Consider the following 25,911-nt stretch of genomic DNA (forward strand, 5'->3'; position numbering starts at 1 on the left):
TTTCGAGTTAAGCTCATTCATAGTTGATAAACGCAATTTTTATATTTTTAAATTTTCTTCTAATGTCTTCCAGTTTTTGTTTTTATTGATAATTTAATACTAAAAATATACATATATTTATATATAATTTATAAAACCCTTATCCGCACCCCAATGGTGCATAGGGCACTGCTTTATATAAACGCAGTGTTATCTTGATCGTTTTACACATGGAGGAAAGGTGATCAGCCCTCCGCTTCAGGTAATATTGAATTAATATTACAGTGAAAAAAATCACTTATATTTATTTGACCCCCCTGGGAATAGAACCCGGGACCTCCAGAACGGAAACCTCCAGAAAAAATATATATTAACAAATTACATATTTATCATCAGTTTTTTTTTTAATCAGAGGCATGTGTTTTTTTACGCTCAAAAACTTCTTGCCATTGATATACTAGGGTAAAAATATAATAATAAGCTAGAGCAAGGTCCTCCATAATGATATATGTTGTATAATAGCCCAGAAAGGTTGATCAAAGATCATAATGCGTATCTGTGATTGGCGGGATTAATTAGATTAGATTTAATAAACCCAGAACGTCGATTGGACACAATACTTTGCGTTTTTTGTGACGGTCTTGAATTGAATCTTGCTTGAACCCTGTAATTTCCAAATTTAGATAATATTTGCATGTCCATCGTTACTCAATGCAGTGCACTCTATATTAGACCTGTTTCGATAGTACCAGTCATTTTTATTTATTTATTGTGTACGTATAGCTCACTCCTTTCAAGAACGTCATAAATAAAAAACTTGATTTTTCAGGAGAACGTTTTTAAAGTTTACAAATATAATACAATGTATTAAAAATAAATATCAAGCCACTTATTGAACTTTTTACTGTGCAACAGATCTTTTTAGTTAAAACCTGAAGGTTTTTTCTCCATTTGAAAAATATTAAGTATATTTAAAAAAATAATTTAACAATACCTTTTCTTCAAAATGCAAAAACAACACTTTCTGCCCTGTAGCGGGTAAATATTAAGTTAAAAATATGCCGCTTTTGTTGGGATATGATACATATTCTGGGCATTTCGAAAACATGCACAACTGAAAATTGATGATTTTTTATTTATCTTGAAAGGAGTGAGCGATATATGATCTGGGTATATAGACCTACATGTACTACTCATTCATATCCTAAGATTTACAATGATAAGATCTATATTTGTTGTAAAATCATAATATGTAGGAAATAATTTTTACGCATTGATAAAAATGTCTGTAATAATTAAATTATTCCAATAATATATGTACCACAAATATGTGAATGTATTAAGTGTGTAATACCATAATAAAATAAATGTTTGAGCATTCAAAAGTCTTTTTATTCATCCTGTATTTTATTGTCAGTTTTTATTATTATATGTTAGCACTTTTGTATAAAAATGATTATTTAAAAAAAAAAATGATAGATGATAAAACATTCCTCTACGTATTTGTTCAATTTAAGGTAAGGACTAAATTACAACTAGGTATGGGGAATGCGAGTTAAAACCCGATCAAATACCGACGACGAAAAAAAGTTGTTCCACAATTCGGTTTTTGGAATCGATTATTTCAGGCTTATCAAAATCAGTACAAAAATTTAGTTGTGTATTGCGTATGTTGAGTTCTTAATATAATAAATATAAACCCGAAGAAGTACCAATGCCATCCTAATTTGATTATCGAAAAAGTGACAGTCATATCAATATTATAGTAAAAAATTAACACATATTTTTTAAATATTTTTATTCGACCAGAGACCGAGTTTCGTTACCAAAATTATCAGAATGGTGTCACATCAAAGTTAACTAAAAAAACTATTGTCAATAGTTGTTTTTTTATACAGAAAAAATGTCTGTTTGAAATTTTTTTACGCCGAATCATGAAACGATATTTTTAATCTAAGTTTTACTTCGTAAACACTACTGTTTCTTAAAATCGATATTATTCTGAAAATCAATATTTTTAAATGGAAAATGAATAGATATTGCCACAGAGTGACTACTGCAACAATTAATAAAATCAAAAATACAAAATTTTATGCGTCTATGTTTTTGAATGACAAGGGAAGTATGTTAAAGAATTAAATGTATTTGTTAGTAAATTTAGTAACAATTGATGCAACGTATCAATCATTATCAATATATTGATACTACGTATCAATGTATGAATAGCTACGTATCTGTTGCGTATGTTTTCTGTTTTACGTGTTTACTGTTTTTTTTTCTTTTTGCTGTTGCCATGTAGCACTTATTTTTACTTTACTGCTCTTCTCAATTTGTATATCTTTTAACTGTTTGTTTTTTTTAAATTTTTTTTTTACTTTAGCTCAAAATTAAGTCTGCCCATTAATCTTTGCTATATTTTATTCTTGCTTTTTACTTTTAACTTATTTAACATTTGTGAATGAAATATAACAATTACTTGTTTTATTAATGTATTTATGTTAATGTTCTGTTAAATTTCTAAATAAATAAGATGAAATAAAATAAAAAATTCGTGTGGTTTTTTAAAACGTATTTATTGAACGCCTCACAATGCGAATCAAGAAAATAAAAATACAAAATTCAAATAATTCTGTGATTACAAATCTGCTTTAACGATTGCTTCAAATTTGTGAATGTAGCTTTGGTTGCATTCCGATAGAATTCTGACATTGTCGCAATTGTCCTTTCCTTTCAGAGGCTTCTTGGAGCAAGCTCTGATCATGTCTGAAAACAGAATCCCCATGGCATCTTCCTCGCCGAACATATGTTTGATGGTGTCATACAACACGTCAGGCATGAATTTCCCATCCTTGCTCATGACGTTCATCTTCTCCAGCATACAGGCATGGAAGCACTGTGCTGCCCTCGTCTTGGGCATCTTATCCATCATAAAATGGTTGATGTCTTCATCTGTAACTCCTGCGGTTTCCTTGCATTCTGTCCCGTTGGCTAATATATCTCTGGCATGCTTCAAAACTACGTCAGCAATGTCCGACATCATGTGACAGTTTCCTTGACTCATGGCCAAGAAGAAGAAAAACACCGAAATCATTTTGGAATCCATTTCGTCGAATAAAATACGGTAAAATTTACTTATATCTCGCAAAAAAGACGAATGAATACTGTAAAATTTACTTGTATCTCGCAAAAAGTCGAATACAACAATGTAAATTTACTTATACCTCGCAAAACAGCAGACTGGTTTAAAGAAAAACATTTTGCCATGGTTTATATATCTAAAAATTTAAACAATTAAAAATCATTTTTACAGTGATTCATTTTTAATAGGCTTCAATCAGTGATATCAAAATGATATTTTGACCATTATAAAATAATTTATGCATATCGTATGATTTATTAAAATTACTTTCGATGATTTTGCGCTTTAAAAAAACACCGTTTACTAGTTATTATAAAAAAACAGTATTTATTTTCATATTATCTATCAAAATATATGTTCAAGCTAGTAATGCCTGATTACACGTTGCTGTGGCTCATTATGGTTAAATGGAAAAAAGTCAATTAGATTTTCTAAGTAACTGTAGTTCAGAATCTTTAACCAATATCATTTTAATTTTGATCAATTTAACTCATAATTTGACCAGATAATTTACAACATTTTGAGTGTGTCCAAATACTTTTTCACAAATCTGGATTATCTCCAATTATAGGAGTATTGTTCATATTATTTTTTGACATCTCATCAAAGATGAAGAAGAATATGGAATATGCCCCGTAAATGCCCAGACTTCCATATTCTTCTTCATCTTTGATGAAATGTCAAAGAATAATATGAAACAAGACGTCGATTGTTGATAATTTGACACCAGTTCTCTTCTTGATCTTGAAACTGGATACTGATTTATTGATTTGTTGATTTGTTGATTTGTTGACTTGCCTGACAGTAAACGCAATTCAGTTACCTCGGACATGTCGCTCACTCCTTTCAAGAACGTCATAAATCAAAAAACTTGATTTTCAGGAGAACGTTTTTAAAGTTTAATATAATGTATTAAAAATAAATATCAAGCCACTTATTGAACTTTTTACTGTACAACAGATTATTTGAGGTAAAACCTGAAGGTTTTTTCTCCATTTGAAAAATATTTAATTTATTTAAAAAAATAATTAACCAATACCTTTTCTTCAAAATGCAATAACAGCATTTTCTGCCCTGCAGCGGGTAAATATTAAGTTAAAAATATGCATCTTTTGCTGGGAAATAGACCATTTTCTGGGCATTCCGAAAACATGCACAACTGAAAATTTACGATTTTTGATTTATGACGTTCTTGAAAGGAGTGAGCGATGTGTTTTCAATACATTCAGAGAGTCTCAACAAAACTTTTTACAAAGCATCATGTTCGCAGCAAGGGTGACCGAGGCAATAAATGGGCGAGCGGGCCATAAAACATTAGTAAAATATTTTTCAGATTACAAATATCTTTATGGCGTTCTCAGATTTAATATAACGCCGTGTCAGTGACACAAATACTAAAATTTACAACATTTTGAGTGTGTCCAAATACTTGTTTACATAGATCTGGATTATCTCCACTTATAAGTTATTTTTTTACATTTTCGACATCTAAACAAATAATAATAATAAAACCCTTATCCGCACCCCAATGGTGCATAGGGCACTGTGTCATATTAACGCAGTGTTATCTTGATCGTTTACACATGAAGGAAAGGTGATCAGCCCTCCGCTTCAGGTAATATTGAATAAATATTACAGTGAAAAAATCACTTATATTTATTTTACCTCCCTTGGGAATCGAACCCGGGACCTCCAGAATGGTAGCCGAGCGTGCTGGCCATTACACTACGGAGGCGGACAAAAGATAAACGTCTAAACGTATAAATGTATAAATGTCTAAACAAAGATAAAGAAGAATATGGAAGTCTGGTCATTTACAGAGATTACGACCTATCATAAGCTGGTTAAGTGATCGGTTTACACACGTGCAACATTTACTAATTCTTCCCATGATTTACAACCACGCTATATATTTTTTTGGAATTCCTCGATACATCGATCAATCTCGTGACACAGTAAATATGAGTTCACAACAGCCATCTATGTTGGATTAAGGAAAGCTTTTATTAAGCAGAAATTCTTTTATTTAATATTGTAAATACCAAGATTTCCATCTTCTTCTTCGTCTTTGTTCAGATATCCTCCTAGATGTATTGATAAAAAAGCGCTTAAATTTTAATAAAACGGTTGTTTATACGAATATTGTAAACTTCCTTTTATTTAGGACTGTAAATATGCTAAATTAAAGACATGTTTTGAACCAAGGTATTTAAAAAAATCATTTAACTCTTACAGTCATACAACTATATATACAAGTTCAGAAAATCAAACGGTGTGGATATTTGACAATATGCCCAGAATGGTGAACGTTACAAAAGTGAAAAATGTAATCACTTAAGCCAGCTGATGACATACCGTAAGGCCTAAAAATGCCCTATGACTTTTTTTTCATTCATAGCTTTGGAAAAGCAATGAACGAAAAAAGTCATAGGGATATTTTTACCTCGTACCTTTTCGTTCTTGCCACCATATAATATTATTAAAAAACAAAAATCATTTTGTTTTTGTACCTAATTTTTATTTATTTATTTATTTATTTACCATATCAACATTCACACTAACATTCTTAATAAAAAATTATGACAATTGCACAAAATGTGATTTTAAGTATTATTTTTATTTTATTTCATTATTCGGTCGCTGATTCGTTGCTATTATAAATGTATGTTATTTTTTGACATCTCATCAAAGATGAAGAAGAATATGGAAGTCTGGGCATTTACGGGGCTGACAACCGTCATAGGCTGGTTTAAGTGATCACTTTACATACGTGTAACATTCACCAATCCTACCCATTATTGACAACCACACTACTCAAATTCTTGGAAGTTCTATTATGTATGAACCAATTCAGAAACATTGTAATTGAATCACTAGAACTTCACTAAGAGACACTATTGGTGAGATGTAAAGAAGCTTTTTATTGAGCAGAAACTCTTGTATCAGTATGTGAGGTCCGAATCTTGGATTATTATCACATACATGAGAAACCAGAAAATATCATTTTCATTTTTATTCTTTAAGCTTATAATTTGATGCCCAGTAAATGCCCAGACTTCCATATTCTTCTTCATCTTTGATGAGATGTGAAAAAATAATATGAAAATAACTCCTGTAATTGGAGATAATCCAGATTTTGTGAACAAGTATTTGGACACACTCAAAATGTGGTAAATGTATGTTATTATTGCTTTTATTTTTACATGCAAAGCGCATTGTTTTATTGTATTGATATATATCAACCATATCCGCTCCCTAGGTGGAGCATATGGAGTCCACAAACTGTCTCCAGGCTTTTCTGTCGGCTGCCAGCTCTCTTGCATCCTCCCAAGTCAGATCCGCGTCCCGAAGTTCTGACGAGAACTGCCGACGAATTGTCAGCAATGGTCGTCATGGGCGGCGCTAACCTGATGCCTTGTAAAAGAGGCAAGCTTGATTAAGGCTCTCAGGAGGCATGCGGAGTACATGGCCAAGCCAACTGAATCGCCTTTTCTTGACGACTATTGTATTGAAATTGACCACAAAAAATATTTTGTTGAAAATAAGTACAAAATTATACACAGTCACTTATTTTATATTGTATAAGTTCGCTTTACGTGGTTTTATTTTATATAACTATTACTTAATAAAAACTTTACTCGTATAATATAATTTCACTCAAATCTTCATTTCAAGCAATGAATTCTTTTTTCGTTATTATTTTTATGCATCTTTTATTGGTTTTCTTACAAAACTTGTAATACTGTAGTATTGACGTAAATGTTAATAAATATAACAGGTGTATAATACTTGAAAAATGGAAAAAACGTTGAACAGTATATTTTAAATTTTATTTTATTTATTTTTCAAAGAAACATTTTTAAAGTTTTTTTTTTAAATATATGTATTACGGCTCTTAAGGCATAGCCTGTGTTGAGCCGAAATACTTACATGTTAAAACATTTTTTTTATTAATAAATTTAATTGTCCGCCTCCCTAGTGTAATGGTCAGCGCGCTTGGCTACCGTTCTGGAGGTCCCGGGTTCGATTCCCAGGGGGGGGTTAACTAAATATAAGTGATTTTTTCACTGTTATATTTATTCAATACTACTCTGGACTGGTACCTGAAGCGGAGGGCTGATCACCTTTCCTTCATGTGTAAACGATGTGTGTAAACGATTCATGTGTAAGCAGTGCCCTATGCACCATTGGGGTGCGGATAGGGGTTAAAACAATAAAACAATAAATTTTAACATTACACACAATAGATGCAATAACAATTTACAGTTGAAAGGTTTTACAATAAAATAATTACACCTGGACTTTCTGGATGGATTCTCTTTCTACCTTGTCCCTACCAACGAGAAGCAACCATCGACGGACACTGTTCTTAAAGACATGATAACTTCTGGAATTATTAATTATTATGTATTATATACACACTTAGACTGTTGACAGCCTCTCTAATTTTCAGGAACCTCATTCGTAGTACTATAAGTTTGTTACGTTAAATTGCACGTTAACGTGTCATCAAGACTTCAATCGTTATAAAATAGTACGGCAACATGACACCCAATATAACGGGGCATCAAATACGTCCTGAATAGTAACGATTTCCCACTTTTGATAGTCGATGTGTAAATATATATTTTAAATAATTTATCAATTGTTGTATTAGAATGATTATCGCTCTCCGGTCCCCCAAAATTACAAAAAAATCTAGGTAGACATTTACATTCCAATTGGGAAAATACGTAGTCCTCTGCTTCACATACTGTTTTAATAAATACGAGTGACAAAAATGTAAGCTTGGAATTTAAATAAATAATACTAATGATGAAAAAAATGTCGAATAACATCCAACATGGGACCTAAGAGGAAAAAAACGATGTCGAATGAGATTCGACATTGGACCAGTAAGGGTTTAATTTGATCAAAGATCCTGCATCATAAGGGTGTTATATCAATGTAATGTTCTGCCTTGTGTTGTTGTCTTCCTATGTCGTGGTTAATACTTTGTGCTGGGTTGTATGTTAAGGGTTGCTTTATTTCCATCGTTTGTTAGGATTGTTATAGGATTGTGTCCAGAAAAAAATCGCTGCTTGTGAAAGGGATCCGTAATAGAATTTCAATGAATAATGATTGAGTGGGAAATGCGACGACTGAACATCTTCTGCAAATGGCTTGGCACTGTTCCGTGTCTGTCTGCTGTGCTTGTCGGGGTTGTGGAGGCGTCTGTGTACTGGCCAACGTCGGGTTGGAATGGGAGCTGACTAACTGAACTAACTAACTACTAATCCCTTTCACTGCTTACACTAAGGCAATTCTAGAAACATAGTGGTGGTTTTACAAACTTATATTTGTTTAGATTGGCAATAACAGGGACATTAAAAGCTATTGAATGTTAATTCACAAGGATAAAATTTTGTTTCACATTTTCTAATAATTTTTGCTACTTATTTCATAAAATTAAATTGCCTCGCAAAAGAAGTCTGCCAGGAAGCCTAGATGCTTCTGAATCGGATCCAGGAATGCGGTTAGGAGAGCTTTCATTGCTGTATTAGAATACTTAATACCAAATATTTTGAAAAATGATGTCTTCTGTGATACAGGTGGACCACAAACACCAATATAAAAAAATGACATAATGTGTTAGGGACCTAAAATAAAAAAAATATAATAGATATTTTTGAAATGCCTTTATTCAATGTCTAATAAGATAACATAGGAAATATTTTTTTGAAAAATAAAATTGTCTATTACATATCCAATTTGACTAGCTGTGAAAATTTGCGTATGTAGCTTTCTTCGCAAGCCGCGAACAGTGCGACATTTTCGCAGTTGTCCTTGCCCTTAAGTTGCTTTTTGGCGCAAGCCCTAAGGACGTTAGATACCAGAGCTCCCATCTCGTCTTCTTCTCCCATGATGAGCTTGACAGTCTCGTACAGCATCTCGGGCATGTATTTACCATCCTTGGACAAGACGTCCATCTTCTCCAGCATGCAGGCGAAGAAGCACTGAGCGCCTCTCGTCTTAGGAATCTTGTCCTTCATAAACTGGTCGATGTCTTCGTCAGTCACTCCCGCGGTTTCCTTGCAATCTGTGCCATTGGTCATAACGTCTCTTGCGTGTTTCATAAACAAATCGGCGTGCTCCATCATCGCAAAGCAGGTTCCATAACCCACGAACAAAACAAGAAATATAAATGAAAATTTCGACATCATTTTAATTTAATTTTTTTAAATTCAAGTTCTTTTCTGGATAACGTAGATAAGTATGAAAAAACTTTTGTTTGTTTGCTGTTTATATACGGAAAATATGACCATGAATTAAAACGCTTTTTTATTATGGACATTATTATGATGACTATTTTTCTGGATTTTATCACTGTATCAAGATTTGAAATAGATAAAATTGATTGGATTATTAAAATAACATATCCGTTGAATTTTTACGCAAAATTTTAGGGTAATTAATTAAAAGTATGGTAATATTCATTTGTGCATTATGTAATTTGTATACGCAAATCAAAGTGTAATTTTGATTGATATCTCAACATAAATGAAAAAAATATGGAGCTCTGGGTTTACGGGGCTTACAGGGCTAACGACCTGTCATAGGCGTGAAATTGTTTAATTTCTTTCATTAACTGGTTTGGCAGTCACTTGGTGGTAAAATCTATTTATTTTTTATTTAAGTTTTACTTAGTGAATACCGCTATTTCTTAAAATCTCTTGTGACACGTGCTTCACATACGTTGCTTGAATATGATGCGGAATGCATCGAAACATATCGCTCACTCCTTTCAAGAACGTCATAAATCAAAAAACTTGATTTTTCAGGAGAACGTTTTTAAAGTTCAATCATTAAATACAATGTATTAAAAATAAATATCAAGCCACTTATTTAACTTTTTACTGTGCAATAGATCTTTTTATGTAAAACTTGAATATTTTTTCTCCATTTGAAAAATATTTAGTATGAAAAAAAAATAATTAAACAATACCTTTTCTTCAAAATGCAAAAACGACACTTTCTGCCCTGTAGCGGGTAAATATTAAGTTAAAATATGCTTCTTTTGCTGGGATATAGTACATTTTCTGGGCATTCCGAAAACATGCTGAACTGAAAATTGACGATTTTTTTATTTATGACGTTCTTGAAAGGAGTGAGCGATATGTCACAAAAGATTTTAAGAAATAGTGGTATTTACTAAGTAAAACCGAAATTAAAAATGTTTTATTTATGCTTTTGATTCGGCAGTCACTTTGTGGTTATAATTATTTATTTATCCATATTCTTCTTCATCTATGTTGAGATTTAAAAATAGTTATTAATCAATTCATTATTCATCCAAAACAACGGTCAAGGAAATAAATAAAATCAGTAGAGTCATAAATATGTTCATGATATTAATAAGATTTTTAAATATGCATCCAATAATGAATTGACATTTTTTTAATTTTTCAATAATTTCAAAATATTTCCCTTGCGTTATTCATAGCGCCCTCCAAACGAAAATATTCAAACGAGAGATCATTATAATTACTATGAAACATAAATCGCAAATTTAAAATGTCATTACTTTTTTTTTCAGCCGTTAAATTTTAAACAATCGTAATATAATAACGAGGCATTTGACCTTTGAAAAATGTAAATGGCATTGAATAATGATAATAATTACTACAATTATTTTTATTCATTTGAGTGATAAGAGTATGAAAAATATAAAATGATCGGAAAATGCGAATTAAAATAAACATTTAAAATAAAAAAAACTGTATGAAGCAGTCACAATAACGACAGCAGTAGACTAGTTTTAGTAATAGTATAATTTCTTCTTCTTCTTCTTTCATATAGATCCGAGGATCTGTCTGTTCCATTATCCGTATAAATCATACACCCAACTATCTTCACTGCTAACATAGAATCAATGAAATATATAAACTCATGCCTCTAGCAAGATAGCGATTGTTTTTGCCTACAACTTTCACTCATGAATTACAGGAACTTATAGTAACTTAAGAGTAATCCACTCACGAGTAGGCATAGGCTATAAAACTTAAAAAGTTGAAATCTGAGTAGGGTCATGATAAGCGGTGTATCATAAGCCGTAGCTAGATTTCAGAGTCACTTGGACGTTAGGTAATTCAAAAAAATCTATTATCCGTCTCTTGTGATGTGCACTGCCATATATTTTCTTAAATTCCATTGATATGGGCATTCCAGAAATGTCTTCGCTGTCTTTCCTATCAGACTACGTATATATCGCTCACTCCTTTGAACAACGTCATATATCGAATATCGTCAATTTTCAGTTTTGCATGTTTTCGGAATGCCCATAAAATGTACTATATCCCAGAAATAGCGGCATATTTTTTAACTTAATATTTACCCGCTACAGGGCAGAAAGTGTTGTTTTTGCATTTTGAAGAAAAGGTATTCAAATGGAGAAAAAACATTCAGGTTTTACCTAAAAATATCTGTTGCACCGTAAAAAGTTCAATAAGTGGCTTGATATTTATTTTTAATATATTTTATTATATTTTAAACGTTAAAAACGATCTCCTGTAATATCAAGTTTTTTATATTTGACGTTGTTGAAAGGAGTGAGCGATATGTGGATGTCCTCCAAACTACACATTTTGTGAATTTCTAATACAATATGGAATACTGTACTGTACAATATGAAATATGCTCAATTTGTTAGTGCGCGTCTTACAGCCGATAATTGGTCATTTCACCCTTTGCCAAGTACTTCGAAATACGTATATAACTTTGTTCCCTGATAAACTTGTTTGTTTTAAAGCTTTTCTCATCATGAATGGCCATGAGAGGATTTATCTTGTTCGAGCTGAAAGACAAACAGTTTTCCGAAGTACAGCAATTTCTTCGATTATTGATCCACAAAAGAGCTTAATTTAATATCACCGTTTTAATGAAAAATAAACCGATTACTTAACTTTATTTTTTAACATCTCATCAAAGATAAAGAAGAATATGGAAGCCTGGGCATTTACGGGGCTGACGACCGTCATAGGCTGGTTTAAGTGATCACTTTACACACGTGTAACATTCACCAATTCTACCCATTATTGACAACTACACTACTCAAATTCTTGGAAGTTCTATATGTAAATGAACCAATTTAGAAACCTTGTTCTTGAATCACTAGAACTTCACTAGAGACATCTATTGGTGAGATGTAATGTGTGCGATTACTTTACTCTCTTCATTTACCTTTATTCTAAAAAAATGACATCTCAACATAAATGAAGAAGAATATGGAAGTCTGGGCATTTACTGGGCTTACCACCATCAAAGGCTGGTTTAAGTTATCACTTTACACAGTGTACATTCACCAATCTACCCATGATTGACAACCACACAACTCAAATTCTTGAAAATTCTAGATGTATTGATCAAAATCGTAAGCGCTAGTTCACTTGAACCATCTAAGCTGTTATTAAGTAGAGACTGTTTAATTTGTATGTTCATATTATTCTTAACCTTGAGATTTAGTGTGCAAGCCTTAAAGGTTCACCTAAGTACAAAAATAAAACAATCACATAAGAACACTTTTTGGGTTTAATAATGTAAACATGACTAGTTTCGAAAACCTACAGATACCTTCATTAATTGATTCAGCAGTCAGTTTGTGGCATATCAATCCATTTTTAATTTAAATTTGACTTGGTCAATACCACTATTTTTAAAATCCATCGTGAGACGTGTTTCGATTTTTACGGTATACGAGTATACGTTGTTTGAAAATAATGCGAAATGCATCGAAACACTTGTCACAAAAGATTTTTAAAACAGATTTTTTTTAAAGAAATATATTTGTGTTTTTATTATTTACACAAATATTTCAGTTTCATACTATTTCTATGAGCCTAAGCGGCTCATTATTAGAAATAGGTATCAAATTGTGGTAGAGTGGGTTCGAACCGAGAAACTCTGACTCAAGAGTCCGCGACACTAACCACGGGACCACAACCTTATGGTATTTACAGGCATACATTATTCTTTACCCTTACCCATACATGATGGTGTATAGAGCACTGCATCAAATTGATGTAATCTTAAGTTGATCGTTAATGATATGAAATATATGTATAATTCATTACAATTTTAATTGTTTTATTCATAAATTTCAAAACAAAAAAATAACAAAATGCATATATCGAGTCGTCGAGGTCTGTACCTCTTTAAATAGTTACTTAAAATACAAAAATATATTACCAGCAAAACTTCAAATAAGTGTGTATTTTGTTTTAGTTGGAGGAATGTAAGGATTAAAAATAAAATCACGAAAGGTTTGATCAGAAACTCGAAAGAGCGAGTAACGTTAGCCCAAAAGGCTTGCCTGTCTGTAATAAATATGATGTCTTCGTTTTACTGTGCACTGAATATTTTTATTATATTTAGCCAATGGATCGGAATTGTGAATACAATGATGCGTTACACTCTCTTTGAAACATTTTATTATTCTTGCGAATACCTATGTAAAATATTGCGGGAGGAAGAAAATGCATGTACAGAAAAAAGTGTCTATTATCGTACCATTGAGCGTTTAATAATAAAAATAATAATATGCGATAATAATAAAAATGTTTTATTTTTATTTTTTATAACTATAAATTTAAAATATTCCGGCTTTTTTGCATTAAACTGTATTTTTTTCTTATTATTTTATATAGCTACATTTTTTAATAAGGTTTATTATAATTTCCATACATTTCAACTTATAATACAATCTTGTAATTTTATTTTATTTATTGTTTCGGCATTAACTTTGTAGTAAGACATGTTACAATGATTAAAGAAAACACTTCGTTTTTTACCACTTGAGTTTTATTATACACTACATGTTTCAGAAGTTAAACTTCCATCAATCAGTTATTATGCAGACCTGAATGATGGAAGTTTAACTTCTGAAACATGTAGTCTATAATAAAACTCAAGTGGTAAAAAACGAAGTGTTTTCTTTAATCCTTGTAATTTTAGTTGCGCTGAGCCTCTCCAAAAATTAGTCTGAGGTCTGGTGCTTGCAGAGGGACTTTTTTCTTCTACTATGTTTATTATTTTTGATAACTTAAATAATTTTTTAAGATATTTTTTTTATTTGTGCGTGTTTTAATTGCAAGTTAGTGTGAATTTAAGCAATAATTATGATAAGTAGATGTTGGTGAAAACAATTATTTTAGTATTTTTATTTTCAATCATGATATAAAAACAAATAAAGATATAAGTAAGTACGAGAAATGATAGATAGCAAGATAGAAGAATTAATAGAAAAAAATACAATAAATAATATAAATAGGAAAATATGATACAAAATAATAAACTAAACTTAAACTATAAATTATTTTTGTATCCCCTGTATGTTATGTTTATAATCTAATCATTAAAAAAATATTATTAAAAAATTTAAAAAAATTAAAATACAAATTTTGTATTACCATGTTAGTATTTGGCTCAACACAGGCCATGCCTAAAGAGCCGTAATACGTATAATAAATGTATGTATGAAATGAATATGTATATTGAATGTATCTATGTATTATGAAAAAAAAATAAAAAAATAAAATATATATATATATATATAAATATATATATATATATAAATATATATATATATATATATATATATATATATATAAATATATATATATATATATATATATATATAAATATATATATATATATAAATATATATATATATATATATATATATATATATATAAATATATATATATATATATATATATATATATGTATATATATATATATATATATATATATATATATATATATATATATATATATATATATATATATATATATATATATATATATATATATATATATATATATATATATATATATATATATATATATATATATATATATATATATATATATATATTTATATTATCCACTGACACTTCGTGATGGAATTGCATTTTTAATTTATTATTAGATTAAAACCAATATTTTTAGCTTTTCCACTTTTTTATTTGACCAGCGACCGGGTTTCGTCGTTACCGACATCATCAGACCAGTCTGATGATGTCGGTAACGACGAAACCCGGTCGCTGGTCAAATAAAAAAGTGGAAAAGCTAAAAATATTGGTTTTAATCTAATATATATATATATATATATATATATATATATATATATATATATATATATATATATATATATATATATATATATATATATATATATAGGGTCCGCCATCTAAAGTTTTTTTTTTCAACTAGTGCTTATTTCGTAAATGGTAACACTTAGCTCATGTCTGATTTGACAGATAATTAGTTTTATCCTTCCGCTGAGCGAATATGGTTGTGTATACGCTTGAACAACGCTGGGAAATATTGCGACATTACTTTGAAAATCATGGTAATGTTGCAGAATGTGTGCGAAAATTGCGTACGGTTTTTGGAAGAAGAGAAGCACCGTCAGCTCCGTATGTTCGTTATCTTGTGAAAAAAGTGAAAGAAACTGGCATCCTCATCGATAAACCAAAGCGTGAAAAGCCAAAAACAGTGCGTACACCCGAGAATATCGATGTTGTGGCAGAAAGTGTGCGTGAAGCGCCATCAACATCAATTCACCGTCGTTCTCAACAATTGAACATTTCGGAGACATCATTGAGACGAATTTTGCATAAAAACCTTGGTATGACGCCATACAAAGTCCAATTGGTTCATGCGTTTTCGCTTCGCTGAGTGGGCCTGCGATCGACTTACAGAAGATGCCGATTTTGCCAAAAAAATCATCTTTTCGGATGAAGCTCATTTTGATCTTGGCGGGTATGTAAACAAGCAAAATTGTCGTATTTGGGGCACAGAAAACCCGCACGCATACATTGAAAAGCCGGTACACCCAAAACGAGTCACTGTTTGGTGCGGATTTTGGTCCAGAGGCATAATTGGGCCATTTTTCTTTGAAAATGAGCAAGGAGTGGCCGTTACAGTCAATGGCGATCGGGCCATGTTGAACGGATTTTTGTTCACAAAAATTGAAGAGGAGGATATTGGCAACATTTGGTTTCAACAGGACGGCGCTACGTGCCACACAGCCGAAGCTACGAAGTTTTTTTTTTATAGCATTTTCAAAAAAAAAAAGTTATTTGGCGGACCCTTTATATATATATATATATATATATATATATATATATATATATATATATATATATATATATATATATATATATATATAAATATATATATATATATATATATTTATATATATATATATATATATAAATATATATATATATATATATATATATATATATATATATATATATATATATATATATATATATATATATATATATATATATATATATATATATATATATATATATATATATATATATATATATATATATATATATATATATATATATATATATATATATATATATATTAATACAAAACAAAAACAATATTTGCAAAAGTACTAGTAAGTAGAACAAACGGGGCCCTGGTTTATCACCTTGGCTTCATGTAATTAATTATCAAGTTGACACTGCCTCATCTTAATGGACTTTTTACAAATAAGGCCCAAAAATATTTGTAGGACCTATCACGGCGACAAAAATTATTTTTTTTATGCGGTCTTGGGGACAGTTACCTCATGCAATAAAGCATGCAAGGAGCGCCATATCTAGAATTTTCTCTCCTCGAATACTTTTACCGTTATATTTTACCATGTTACGTTTCGTTTATACAATATATTTACATACGAGTACACATTTTACGATATGGAGAATCATTCCATAATTTAATTGCAGAAATAAAAAATAACACAATGTAGGTATTTTCATATCAGTATTAAAATTTGCCTATGCAACATATAATATATACACACATATAAATGATGATCAGGGGTTCGATTCCCAGAGGCGTCAAAAAAAATTGGCGGTTTTAAATTCTAGTTTTAATTTAATATTATCCTAGACTAGTACCTGAAGTGCAGGACTGTAACCTTCATGTAATTAACTATCAATAGAATACTAAAATTATTTTTTTAAGTTCCAATACATGTGTATTGTAAAACACAAAAATCTCCAATATACATTCTGTAAAAAAATCGGGCGTCAACAGACATGTGACCTCTCCGATGGAATGAATTCTGTATTTGCGAATATCCCCTTAATCTCTAAGGATAGGATTCCCAAGCAATACATTATACAAACACATTATTAAAAGACAGGCGCCGTGTGTAGTTGTGTAGACGCTCGACTGCGAAACTGGCGTCGCGGGTTCAATTCCCGCCAATTGCAAAATAAATTCAAGAAAGATTTATTTTCAATTGGTCTGGGTGTTTGTGATGTATTTTTCACATTTACCTTCCCTATCCTTACTATTCTACCTGCAGACAAGCCTCTAATAGAGACTTTGCGGGTTATTCCTTTAAAAAAAAAAAAATATCCTGGACTGGTACCCGGAGCGGAGGGCTGATCACCTTTTCAAAGTGTGAAAGATCAAGATAACACTGCGTTTATTGTATAAACAGTACCCATTGCATCAATTGGGTGCGGATAGGGGCTTATAGAACGATTTGTGTCCAACTTATTGTATTCCAAATATTCAAAGAACCCATGTATTTATGTTCTCAAGTCATTTCCATTTGACAAGGGTTTCAACCCCGCTGGATTTACCATCATTTTATTAAATTTATAGACGTTAGGGTTAAGTGAGACGAAGGATGGAAATTTATGAAAATATTCATCCAGAAAATTATTTAGAGAATTTATGCTTCACAATGATACCTTACAAAAAGATTGTAACTTTAAATAATAATAAAAAATTGCACATAAATACTGATTTTTACCCCACAAAAATACTGTTCCAAGCTTTCATTGAAATACCATAAATAATTTGTATTCCAAATTCATAAAAATAGTTTTAGGGCGTTTCATACATATTATTACTGTTTTTTTTGCTGTTGCCTTATAGCACTTATTTTTGCTTTATTGCTCTTCTGAAATTGTACATATTATAACTGTTTATGTTTTATGTTACTATTATTTATACTTTAGCTCTAAATTAAGTCTGCCTATTAATCTTCTTAACTTTTGCATTATTTTATTATTGCTGTTTACTTTTACCTCATTTAACATTTGTGAAATTTTGTAATTGGCATGTTACAATTACCTGTTTTATTTGTTATTCATTATTGTCAATGTATTTATGTTAATGTTCTGTTAAATTTCTAAATAAATAAAATAAAATAAAAATGATGTAGAATGAAATTTTATTTATTGTTTCAGCATTAACTTTGTGGTAAGACATGTTACAATGATTAAAGAAAACACTTCGTTTTTAACCACTTGAGTTTTATTATAGACTACATGTTTCAGAAGTTAAACTTCCATCATTCAGGTCTGTATAATAACTTAAATATAAAATATAAAATTGTTCTATAAATAAGGATAGGGGAAAGTAAGGGGAAGGGGTTAGTCAAGGGACGGAGTTTGAAAACAAAGGAAAAATGGAAAGCAATGGTGAAGAATTTTGAAACAATATATTATTAGATTAGAATTAAAGAACATCATAGCGGTCTTGTTAGTAATTATTTTTCGAAATTTGCAAATCATATAATAAATACTAATCACTCATTTCACTCTCATAAATTAAAATTATTACACCTTGTTCCATATAAAGGCCAAATTATGAATTACCTTGAAAATTTAGAAATCCAAAAAAACCTGAAATCTAATAATAATTTATTAAATAATATATTGTTTCAAAATTCTTCACCATTGCTTTCCATTTTTCCTTTGCTTTACTCCGTCCCTTGACTAACCCCTTCCCCTTACTTTCCCCTCTCCTTATTTATAGAACAATTTTATATTTTATATTTCAGTTACTATACAGACCTGAATGATGGAAGTTTAACTTCTGAAACATGTAGTCTATAATAAAACTCAAGTGGTAAAAAACTACATTGATTAAAGTGTTTTCTTTAATCAATGTAGAATGAAGTTTTCTGCTCTTATTATGCGACGTTGAAAATTCAATCATTTACTTTTTGATATTCACAATTTGACCTATGACCCGTTCACTGTGTAATATTCACGATTCGACAATTCGAACCATATCACGAAAATTCTAAAAGTTGAAAATATTTTCAACGTAACAGGAACGTATTATTCTCAATTCAGATTTCAGGGTTTCTATTTCAGATTTCAGGGTTGAAAAAAAAGTTTCATTTAATTTGATGATGTACAATTTTATTTCATCTTTGTAGCTATGGTCAACAGATATGGATCATATCATGAATCTCTGCTCCATTTTTTCTGAATTAAATTATATTCGTGACTTCAATAAAAACTCGACTATGGGTGATATTCCATCATCTGAAACTATTTGGCATTGATCCTTATGCATTTTTAATTTATGACTCTATCAGCTCCATGAAGAGATCACTCCATTTGATTGCTTATCGATATTTTCCAACAAGATAATTGCTGGGTAATATATCCAAAATGAAACAAGGTAATAGGATTGAATTCTACTCATTATTTAAATATATACTAAGATATACTATATATTCTAACGCGTTTTGTCTTATCAAGACATTATCAAACTGTTTTGAATTTAAATTTTACTTTGTAAATACCATAAAAGTGGTATTTAATAGTAATGGTTAAATTAAAAATGGATAGATTTTACCACAAAGTGACTGCTGAATCAATTATTGAAATTATCGAACTGATTAAAATATTTGCAAAATGTCACATTTGGCGGACATTTTGCAAATGTTTTAGTAAGTTTAATAATGTCTTGATAACACGAAACGCGTCACAATATAGTATATATTTTAATATATCGCTCACTCCTTTCAACAACGTCATTTATTAAAAAACTTGATTTTTCAGGAGACCGTTTTTTAAGTTTAAAAATATTATAAAATGTATTAAAAATACGTATCAAGCCTCTTATTGAACTTTTTATTGTGCAACAGATCTTTTTAAGTAAAACCTGAATGTTTTTTCTCCATTCGAAAAATATTAAGTATATTTAAAAAAAATAAATTTACAATACCTTTTCTTCAAAATTCAATAACAACACTTTTTGCTCTGTAGCGGGTAGATATTAAGTTAAAAATATGCCGTTTTTGATGGAGTATAGTAAATTTTTTTGGCATTCCGAAAACATGCACAACTGAAAATTGTCGATTTTTGAAATATGACGTTGTTCAAAGGAGTGAGCTATATTAAAGCATTGTATATATTTTAATAAAAGGGGAATTTAATCCAATAACCTTGTTTAATATACCGAAAAAAAATTGAATGGATTTCTACCAACTGTCTGCAATTACAATAAATAAGATAATTGTCTTTAGAATTCAGAAATCTGTTGAAGTTTTTATCAAATAAATTTCTCTCTCACGGCTAGTATTTGGTACAATCAAACATCAAACAAATTTCATATAATGAAATTTTTCCTCTTTGAAATTTGAGAGAGAAATGCTTTATTTTACAAAGCAAATGCACAAAAAACTAGTTGGTTTTTTTCCAAACACAAATAGGAAAACGAAACCAGTCCTACGTAATGATTCCGGTTGAGCAGGCGATTATCCAAACGATTGGTTCCGTGTTCTGTATAAAACTTTGAACCTATGACCTACGGGTTGGTCTACAGTTACCCCTACACGCACAATTACCCCTAGAGCAGCGCTCGCCAACCTTGTATTAAACATTATTTAAAAACATTAAACATGATTTATATTACAAAATTTTGAGTGTGTCCAAATACTTGTTCACAAATCTGGATTATCTCCAATTAAGAGTTATTTTTTACAATTATTTTTTGACATGTTAACACAGATGTTGAGATGTCAAATAATATTATTCTATTTGTAATATAGGAAGGAAATATAAAATACTTTTAAAAAAACTTTTTAAAAAAAACTTTCAGTTAACGATGTAAAAACATTTGTAATTCTACGTAATCAGAATATCTGTTGTTCTCGAAACTAGTGTTTACTTCAATAAACTGTAGTAATTTTTTTTATTTATTAATGGTATTTCTCTCACAAACTAAAATTATATCACCAAGTACCACACAAAGGTCAAATTATGAATTATTTAGAAAATTTAGAAATCAAAATTTTTCACCTTTGCCTGCCATTTTTCCTTTATTTCCAAACTTCACCCCCTTGACTAACCCCCCCCCCCTCTCCCCCTTACTTACCCCTCTGCTTAGTTTATTTTTTATTATGTTTACATTTAGACCTACAGATGGAAGCTTAGCTTCCGAAACTGGTTGTCATAAATAAGTGGTAAAAAACAAGTGCTTTCTTTAACCCTTACTGGTCCAATATCGAATCTTATTCGACATTGATTTTTTCCTCTTAAGTCCCATGTTGGATGTTATTCGACATTTTTTTCATTATTAGTATTATTTATTTAAATTCCAAGCTTACATTTTTGTCACTCGTATCTATTACAACAGTATGTGGAACAGAGGACAAATGATTTTTTTCCAAATGGAATGTTACTGTCTACCTAGAATTTTTTTTAATTTTGGGGGACCGGAAAGTGTTAATAGTTTCAACATGTCTTAACACAAAGTAAATGCCGAAACAATAAATAAAATGTCTTATTCAACGTCAGAAATTATTTGATTTGGAAAAAGATTACTAAATCCTGTTAACCATTTGTTGTTTTTGTACTACACGCTGACTTATGTTTCTGATAGCAAACTCATTTATTCTTCCCATTTAGTCCAGCCTGTACTGTATTTATTCAGTTATTTCAGGAGGGCTGTATTTACGAATGATGAAAACAAAGTATTTATTTGAGCGTAGACTTTTTACTTACAAATGATATGATTTTTCATCATTATAGAAACAAAATCACAAAAAAGAATACGATTGAATCACATAACATAAATGTATATATATTTTGAAAAATTAATATTTTTTTTCGCAACATTTCGAGTGTGTCCAAATACTCTGGGTACTCCAAATCACAAATTTATTTTATCCACATTCAAAGGTATTTTTTCCACTTTTATGCTAATACATTTTACCTTCACTTGATTTCATTCTCTTACTTTCTATTTATCTTTAATTTTTTCCGCATCTTTTCTAACATATGTGGTAAAAGAAAAAAAATCATATATTGGGGGTGTCCAATTCTTGTCACTTATCTCAACATGAGTTGTTTTTATTTTTTTTTTGACATTCCGACATAAATGAAGGAGAATATGAAAATCCGGGTATTTACTGGGTCATAAACTGTTACTATCTTGTCATAAAAATTGCTATCATAAGCTGGTCATAGGTGAGTGATAAGTGGTCTCATAACATATCCGGGTATTTATAGGGCGTATGACTTGTCATAGGCTGGTTAAGATACCACCTATTCACCCACCTATAATCAGCCTATAACAAGTCGTAAGCCCTGACCCAGACATCCATATTCTTCTTCATCTGTGTTGAGATGTTAAAAGATTAAATACTTATTCTTTCAAAGGCTTTTTCCCATAATATCTTTAGTATTTTAAAAAAAGTACGTTGATGAAATCTGAATCACCTTAATTTATTTTTCTTTAAAAAAACATGTCTTTAGTTAGTAAAAATAAAATTGTAAAATAAACATTATGTACATATGTTAGATGTCTGTAAAATACATATTTTAAATCCGCAATTAGAGAAGTCTTAAGAACTTTCCATATGTTAATGTTTTACTTACATTTCTTGGAGGAACTGCATTTTATATAAGGATAAATTTAAGAAAGATGTGTTGAGATGGTTTGAGCGTATGGAATATATAATGAAGAAAAAACATTAGAATACTTTTATCATGCAAATGTAGTAAGAAATAGGAGCAGAGCAAGATCGAGGAAAACTTGGTATGATAAAGTATTTCAAATACTCGAATGTAGTCTGGTCAGGAGTTGGAATTATTGGCAGATATGTATCTCCAGCAATTAACTGGATACACGGTTTACAAATTTAATGTCACATTTAATTTCTCTCTCCGGGTAACATAATACAGCGGAGGACGATATTAATAAGTTTACAGTCGGCTTACAAGAAAATGGCTGAACAGCTTAATAATTTATTATACCCTAGAATGCAATTGCTAGCCGGCCTAGATAACTTGTAGGAGAATTATTAACCGCATAAGAATATAGTATTAACATATTAGCTTAATAAATAACTTACAAAGCTAGTAACATGTTAAATAAAGTAATCACTTTTTTACAAAGCCCTTGAAGAGCTATATATTAATAGAACTGACTGCTTAAAAAAAATAATTAAAAACAATATAATTTTAAACGTAAAGATTTTCATATTATTTTTGACATCTCATCAAAGATGAAGAACAATATGGAAGTCTGGGCATTTACGGGGCTGACGACCGTCATAGGCTGGTATAAGTGATCACTTTACACACGTGTAACATTCACCTATTCAACCCATTCTTGACAACCACATTACTCAAATTATTGGAAGTTCTAAATATATGAACTAATTTGAAACATTATTCTTGGATCACTAGAACATCACTAGAGACATCTATTGGTGAGATGAAAAGAAGCTTTTTATTTAGCAGAGACTCTTTTATTAGTATTGAAGGTCAGAATCCTGGATTATAATCACACACATGAGAAACGCCAGAAAACATCATTTTTATTATTTAAGCTTATAATTTGACCAGATAATTTATTAATAACATTTTGAGTGTGTCCAAATACTTGTTCACAAAATGTAGAATATCTCCAATTACAGGAGTTATTTTCATATTATTTTTGACATTTCATCAAAGATGAAGAAGAATATGGAAGTCTGGGCATTTACGGGACTGACGAACGTCATAAGGTGGTTTTAGTGATCACTTTACATACGTGTAACATTATAAGCTTAAATAATAAATTTATACTGAAACCATATTCTCACTGATCTTTGTTGAGATGTTATAAAACAATATGAAAAATATACGTGTTTAGTGTTTATATAATTATAAAAATTCTTCAATTTCATATTGTTTTTGTGAGCCTAACCGGCTGATTATTAGAAATAGGTATCAAATTGTGATAGAGTGGGTTTGAACCGAGAAACTCGACTCAAAAGTCCGTGACATTAACCACGGGACCACAAAAAGACACATAAATCAAATATTTATATAATGTATAAAAACATACGTATTTGATTTTGTGTACATATGAGGTAATGCGAAAAACCGCTTCGATATCGGACTTTATACATACATATATACTTATATATATATTACATTTCGACACATGCCTTGTTTCCATAATGGTCAATATCGAGAAACAGCTGTTCGGCGAAATGTGGCGATATGAGGAAAGTGGATGGATGATGTAAGTTCGGAACAGAAATAGTTCGCAAATACAAGATCTACATACACATTGTGAGTTTATCGACGTGCTCGACGAGCAGAATTGTATGATTTCGTATAAAAATAAATGTACCAGGAAGAGAGCTTTGCCTGACAAAAATACAAACAAGCGTCTTGCGGTAAACTAAATTCAAATGAATGATTTTGTGATTAACTTTATTACATCCAATGAATCTTGAGTGAATCTGAACTAAATATATCATAAAATTATTAAAGAAAATACTTCTTTGTTTACCACTTGAGTTTATTTATGACTACTATTTTCGGATGCTAAGCTTTCATCTTCAGATCTAAATTTAAGTTAGATCTGACGATGGAAGTTTACATTTAGTTAATGTAAGTTTACATTTAGACCTGAAGCTTAGCTTCCGAAACTAGTAGTCATATATAATATATGTAAAACCCTTATCCGCACCCCAATGGTGCAGAGGGCACTGCGTCATATAAACGCAGTGTTATATTGATCGTTTACACATGAAGGAAAGGTGATCAGCCCTCCGCTTCAGGTACCAGTCCAGGGTAATATTGAATAAATATTACAGTGATAAAATCACTAATATTTATTTTACCCCCCCTGGGAATCGAACCCGGGGCCTCCAGAACGGTAGCCGAGCGTGCTGACCATTACACTACGGAGGCGGACTACAGAGTAGTCATAAATAAACTAAATAAAGTGGTTAAAAAACAAGTGTTTTCGTTGATAATTTAAACATGTTTTACTACAAAGTAAATGCCGAAACAATAAATTGAATAAATATATATAAGTTTATTGTATATTTATACATACATGCATTCAATATATTGAATTACATATATGATATAATAATATTTTTTATGGTCATTTGTAGGATATTTTTAATTATGTACAATATATTAATAAATTATTTAATCTCAAACACATTTTGACTTAAAATATTTATACAATTTAAAAAAGGGACTTTTTAATTTAGAAATACATTAAAACGTAGAATTAAAAACATTATATCATTCAATATATTGAAACATATATAAAGTTTTCCCTAAAATTTCCTTCTCTTTTACAAACCCCATTTATACTCGTATAAGCATAAAATGACAAGTTTGATATAAAATATGTACACATCTTATTTTCTATTAAATTAAAAATTCTCGTGAACATATAACTATAAATAAGGATAAAATAAGACTGCCATTGTTGAAAAAAAACCGAGTCTCAAAATTGATTAATGTATACCATAAATGCCAAAAAGGAAAATGTATGATTAGATGCCTGAATGTATGAAGAAGGAAAAGAGTCAGAAAGAATTTAAAAATAAATGTTTTATTTTCTGTAAAGAGATGTAAATATATATATATATATATATATATATATATATATATATATATATATATATATATATATATATATATATATATATATATATATATATATAT

General features: G+C 30.1%; 2 protein-coding genes across 2 annotated transcripts; both read right to left on the reverse strand.

Annotated features, from left to right (window-relative positions):
- Positions 1 to 2,539: 2,539 nt before the first annotated feature.
- LOC148310903 (general odorant-binding protein 19d-like) lies at positions 2,540 to 3,217 on the reverse strand. The gene has a single exon (XM_088257570.1). The coding sequence runs from the start codon at positions 3,080 to 3,082 to the stop codon at positions 2,615 to 2,617; it is 468 nt and encodes a 155-aa protein (XP_088113696.1). The 5' UTR covers positions 3,083 to 3,217; the 3' UTR covers positions 2,540 to 2,614.
- A 5,570-nt stretch (positions 3,218 to 8,787) lies between these two features.
- Positions 8,788 to 9,369, reverse strand: LOC148310904 (general odorant-binding protein 19d-like). Its single transcript, XM_088257568.1, has one exon. The coding sequence runs from the start codon at positions 9,319 to 9,321 to the stop codon at positions 8,857 to 8,859; it is 465 nt and encodes a 154-aa protein (XP_088113694.1). The 5' UTR covers positions 9,322 to 9,369; the 3' UTR covers positions 8,788 to 8,856.
- Between the last annotated feature and the right edge of the window lie 16,542 nt (positions 9,370 to 25,911).

The sequence above is a fragment of the Brachycentrus maculatus genome, unplaced genomic scaffold, assembly GCF_059751285.1.
Source record: "Brachycentrus maculatus isolate JH-2025_06_01 unplaced genomic scaffold, ASM5975128v1 h1tg000085l, whole genome shotgun sequence".
NCBI classification, from domain to species: Eukaryota; Metazoa; Arthropoda; class Insecta; order Trichoptera; family Brachycentridae; genus Brachycentrus; species Brachycentrus maculatus.